This window comes from Grammomys surdaster, unplaced genomic scaffold (genome assembly GCF_004785775.1).
Source record: "Grammomys surdaster isolate TR1022 unplaced genomic scaffold, NIH_TR_1.0 125889, whole genome shotgun sequence".
NCBI classification, from domain to species: domain Eukaryota; kingdom Metazoa; phylum Chordata; class Mammalia; order Rodentia; family Muridae; genus Grammomys; species Grammomys surdaster.
Genome location: NW_021620714.1, coordinates 3846460 through 3852176, shown reverse-complemented (window position 1 = coordinate 3852176; position 5717 = coordinate 3846460). Strand labels below are relative to the sequence as shown.

At 45.4% G+C, this 5717-nt stretch overlaps 1 protein-coding gene across 1 annotated transcript in view; it reads left to right on the top strand.

The window, feature by feature from the left end:
* Positions 1 to 5717, top strand: part of Lmln (leishmanolysin like peptidase) — a 60624-nt gene that overhangs the window by 9733 nt on the left and 45174 nt on the right. The window contains exon 6 of the mRNA XM_028752292.1: positions 3122 to 3300. Coding sequence (XP_028608125.1) covers positions 3122 to 3300 — 179 coding nt within the window. The remainder of the gene's footprint in view (positions 1 to 3121; positions 3301 to 5717) is intronic.

Sequence of the window (5717 nt, the reverse complement as noted above, 5' to 3'; positions counted from 1 at the left end):
ATATATATATATATATATATATATATATATATATATATATATATATAATCATGTGTGTGCAGTGCCTGGGGAGGCCAGAAGAGGGCACCAGATCCCTTGAAACTGGAATTATAAACAGTGGCTAGCTGTTCTGTGGGTCCTGGGAAGAGCACTGTGTAACCTGGGTCCTCTGGAAGAGCAGCCAATATTCTTAACCTTTCAGCCGTCCCTAGCCCTGGCTTTCTTCCCTTTTTAAAACTTCTGTTTTTAAATTGATATGTATGTGTATGTTTATGAGCACATGAGTATAAGTGCCCATGGAGACCAGAGACATCAGATCCCTGGAACTGGAGTTTCAGGCACGTGTACACAATCTAACGTGGGTGCTAAGAACTGAACTTGGGTCCTCTTCAAGGGCATCATGTGATGCTTTTAATTACTGAATCGTCTTTTCAGCTCCTGACAGTTTCCATTAAGAGTTGCTCGGGGTGAGGGTGGGGGTGGGGTGGCTGAGTGGGGAAGAACATTGCTGCTGTTGTAGAAGACTGGAGTTTGGTTCCTAGCACACCTCTTAGGTGGCTCACAACCATCTGTGATTCCAGCTCCGGGGCTGCAACAACCTCTTCTGGACCCCACAGGCAGCCATATGCACCTTCACAGAGACAGACACACACAAAAACAATAAAATAGCCGGGCGGTGGTGGCGCACGCCTTTAATCCCAGCACTTGGGAGGCAGAGACAGGCGGATTTCTGAGTTCGAGGCCAGCCTGGTCTACAGAGTGAATTCCAGGACAGCCAGGGCTACACAGAGAAACCCTGTCTCGAAAAAAAACAAAAAATAAAATAAAATAAAAGTAAAAAGTCAAACATAAACACACATGTTAAAGAAACAGAATGAGCACTATATATGTTCCATAAGTGAAATGGAAATTTGGGGGTTCTTCCCCACTTTCTTCAAAAGCATTGCTTAAAACAAAACAAAAAATTCACAGTGTATTGATTATTTAAAAATTATTATTTTAGTTGGGTGGGTGGGTATGCAGGTGTCATGGTGTGTGTATGGAGACCAGAAGACAACCTGTAGTAGCTGGTTCTTTCCTTCCACCATGTGGGGAGCCTGGCAGTGAGCTGTCTCAGCAGTGCCCTCATGGAGGCTTACAATTGTTTAAGAACCTTCTGCAAATGTTACCGGCACAGCGTGCTGTGCTTGGAGAGCTAGAGACAAGCCATCTCAGACTGTACACAAGGACGGCATCATGAAATTTGTAACAAAATTCTGAGTTGATTTTTATTTTACGTGTGTGTGTGTGTGTGTGTGTGTGTGTGTGGTGTGTTTCTGTGAGTGCAGACACATGCATGCCAACACTCATGTGGCGGTCAAAGACAGTGATTAGGAGCTGGTTTTTCCTCCACTCTGAATCCTAGAGGTCGAACTCTCCCGTTGTCAGGCTACAGAGCAAGTGCTTTATCTGCTGAACTCCTGCTGGCCCGTGAATTTGCTTTGGTATTTATTCAGCTATTTATTTACTTACTTATTTGTTAGTTTTTGAGATAGGGTGTCTGCATAGCCCTGGAATTCACTGTTTAGGCCTGGCCTTGAATTTACATATATCTACCTGCCTCTGCCTCCCAAGTGCTCCCAGATACCGGCTTTTTTATTTTAAATGTTTATTGATTGATTGATTGATTGATTGACTGATTGATTGTGGTTTTGTGTGCCTGCCACAGCATGTGTGTGGAAGTCAGAGGATGTCTTTTGAGAGGCAGCTCTCCCCATTCACCAGGTAGGCTCCAAGGCTCAAACTGAGGCCCGGACTGGCAGCATTGCCTCTACCTCCCGGACCATCTTACCGGCCCAAGTTTTCTTTATGATGGGAAATACTTTCCATTAGGTTAAAAGTTTTTATTAATTAGGCTTGAAATCATCATATCCCAAGGAAGTTACAAAAATTATAGATATGATGTAGGTCAGTGGTAAAGCGGTGGCTACTGTGCGTTCCATTCCCAGTACAGCAAAAGGGCGTGGGGGTGGGCATGTTTGGGAAAGCCCCTTCCTTGAATGTTTGACTTTCATTTCTGTCATTGTGATAAATACCTGACCAGAAGTAACTGGGGCTGGGCAGTGGTGGTGCACACCTTTAGTCCCAGCACTTGGGAGGCAGAGGCAGGTGGGTTTCTGAGTTCGAGAGTTCGAGGCTAGCCTGGTCTACAGAGTGAGTTCCAGGACAGCCAGGGCTACACAGAGAAACCCTGTCTCGAAAAACCAAAAAAAAAAAAAAAAAAAAAGAAGTAACTTTGGGGAGAAAAGGGTTTCTTACAGCTTCCAGTTCCAGGTTGTAGCCCATCATTAAGGGAAGTCAAGGCAGGCACGTTAAAGACAGGCCTGGTTGGTATTCCATACCACATTACCTCAGACCAGGAAAGTTAGTTCATAGCCAGGGAGCTACAGCAGGAACCATGCAGGATGCTGCTTGCTACCGGCCTTAGCTTGCTTTCTTAGCTTCCTTTCCAGTTCAGGACACCTGCTTAGGGATGGTACACTCACACTGGGCTGGACCCACCTACATCAATTAACAATCCAGGCTGCTCCCACAGGCATGCCTGCAGGCCAGCCTGGTCTAGGCAATTCCTAGTCTGAGGCCCCCTTGTTACATAGTAGGCTGTAGCACATGGACATTTAGAACGAACCAGCACACCTAGTTTTAGGGGCCCAAATCCATTTCTGTTTCCCGTTGACCTGCATCTTAGCTTGCTGACCTTTAAATAGCAGTCACTTACTTTCATTGAGTTTATAAATTTATGAGCTTTTGTGTCAAGTAAAAATTTTAGTGAAATAAATTAAAAGAGGTAAGAACAGAACAGGGAGAAGAGGGTGGGATTTGTGCTCCTTGATTTGTTTTGTTTATGAGCCAGAAATCTTACCTCATTGCTTGGTATGAGTTCAAAGAGTCCCCCGCCTCAGCCTCCCAAGTCCCAGGACTGGAGGTTTGCAACTCCTGCCTGCTCAGTTCCCGATTTCAGTGAGAGTGCAGGGAGAGTAAATGAAAGTTAAGTAATGTGACCCCAGTCTGTAATTCCTTGACGCTGTCACTCAGCTGACCCAGACTCTGGTCTGCTTTTTCTCTTTGCCTGTGTGTGCAGCAATGCAGAGTCTGCAGAGAGGGTAAGTGGCCATGTGGAGCAGTGGGTATGCTCGACCCTGAGGGCGTGCAGGATGCAGACTTCGTTCTTTACGTTGGCGCTCTGGCCACTGAGAGATGCAGCCATGAAAACATCATCTCTTATGCAGCCTATTGTCAGCAGGAGGCAAAAATGGACAGGTAAGCTTTCCTCTGAGCCTGCCCCCAAATACATCCAGTAAAAGGGATTTTACATCTGCTCAAATGCTTCTAGGATTAAGAAATAAGTTGTTAGACGAAAGAAAATTAATTTCTTTCTTTCTTGGTTTTTGGTTTGTTTGTTTGTTTGTTTGTTTTTGTTTTGTTTTGTTTTCGAGACAGGGTTACTCTGTGTAGCCCTGGCTGTCCTGGAACTCACTCTGTAGACCAGGCTGGCCTCGTACTCAAAGATCCTCCTGCCTCTGCCTCTACCTCCTAGTGCTGAGCTTAAAGGTGTGTGCCACCACTGCCCGGCAGCATTGAACTTTTAGTGATCCTCCTGCTTCAGCTTCTGGGATGTTGGGATTACTTCCAGTTTCCTAGATGGTTTTAGGAAGTAAGTCTGTGTTGTGAAAAGCAGTCAGTCACTGTGGAATGATTGTTTCTTCCTCTCGTTGCTGTTCCAGAGAACCCAACAAAACAAGATAAGGGGCTGGAGAGATGACTGAGTGCTTCAGAGTGTATATTGCTTTTCCAAAGGACTTCAGTTCTATCCCCAGCACCCACCCCACAGCGACTCACAACTGCCTGGGTGTGACCCTCTACTTCCAAAGGGACCTGAGCACAAACCTGTACTCAGGCCCATCTATATCTAATCAGAAAATACCTGGAGAGATGCCTCTATGGTTAAGAGCAGAGGACACGGGTTCAGTTCCTCACATCCACACAGTGGTTCACAAGCATCCTTAAGTCCAGTTCTAGAAGATCAGATAACTTCTGACCTCTGCAGACACCAGGCACACATATGGTGCACATACGTACATGGAGGCTAAACACACATATAATAAAAAATAAATCTAAAGATAAATAAAATTTAATTTAAAACTAAGGGAAAGAAGGGTTTTCTTTCCCTCTTAACTTCTGGGCACACTTGGTCACGATGGGGGAAGTGTGACAGAGATCGGCTCTAGGTGTAGCTAGAGCAGGAGGGAGTTGGTTACACAGCAGTAGCAGTCAGGAAGCGGAGACACATGCAGTGCAGGACCCATGCCCATAGGCTCGGGCCACCCACATTCAGGATACATCTTCCATCCTCAGTTAAGCCTCTTTGGAAGTACACTCATGCCCAGAAGTGTGTCTCCAAGATGACTGTAAATCCAGTCACATAGACAGTGAGAGTGGACTGTTTTAAGTCCATCTCTTCTTAACCTGAAACCCAATGCATAGCTTTGTAGTTGTTGCTTTTGAGGTAAGGCCTCAGGTAGTCCAGGCTGGCCTCAAACTCACTGTGTAGCTAAAGATAACTTTGAATTCTTCATTTTCTCCTGCCTCCACCTCCCAAGTGCTGAAGTTGCAGACAGGAGACAGCATTTTAAGGAGTAGAATACAGTATTTTCCCTATGGTCCTCCAAGGCTCAAATTATATATATATATATATCATATATCATATGCCTTGCAAGGCAAGGTGTACTTAGTTGATCTGTAGGAGTCCCCATAATCTTACGCGTTCTTGCATTGCTCAAAAGTCCACAGTTTAGAATACCTTCCGTAGAGACTCAATGCAGTCTCTTACCTATGAGACTGTATAAAATCAAAGACTAAGCTATATCTTTCCAGTATACAGTGGTATAAAATAAACATTTCCATACCCAGATGGACGCATGGAGAATAGGAAGGTGGCTGGCCTGGTAAAGGCATTTGCTACCAAGCCTGATGACCTGAGTTCAGCCTCGGCAGGAGAGAACCAACTCTCACAGGATCTTCTCTGATCTCTGCACATGCTCTGTGGCGTAGGCAAGGCCCCTCTCCACATGCACACACATACAACACACACATATGCACATAGATGTAAAAATAGAAGAAGAATGAGGGACCGGGGAAATAGCTCAGTTGGTAAAGTGCTCTTTGATAGTGTGAGGATCCGAGATTAATCCCCAGGAGCTACCCTAAAAAGCCAGTCATAGTGTGTCTCTATTTGCTTTCTATTGCTCTGATGAACACCAAAACCAAAGCAGCCTTGGAGAGGGAAGGGTTTATTTGGTTTGTACTTTGATGTCCCAGCATATCATCGAAGGAAGTCAGGGTGGGAACTCAAGATCAGGAACCTGGAGGCAGGAGCTGATGTAGAACCACGGAGGACTACTGCTCACTGCTCATTGTCCATGGCTCATTCAGCTTGCTTTAAAAAATGTACCCCAAGCCGGGCGATGGTGGCGCATGCCTTTAATCCCAGCACTTGGGAGGCATAGGCAGGCGGATTTCTGAGTTCGAGAGTTCAAGGCTAGCCTGATCTGCAGCGCGAGTTCTAGGACAGCCAGGGCTACACAAAGAAACCCTGTCTCAACCCCCCCCAAAAAATAAATAAATATATATACACACACACACACACACACACACACACACACACACACACACACACA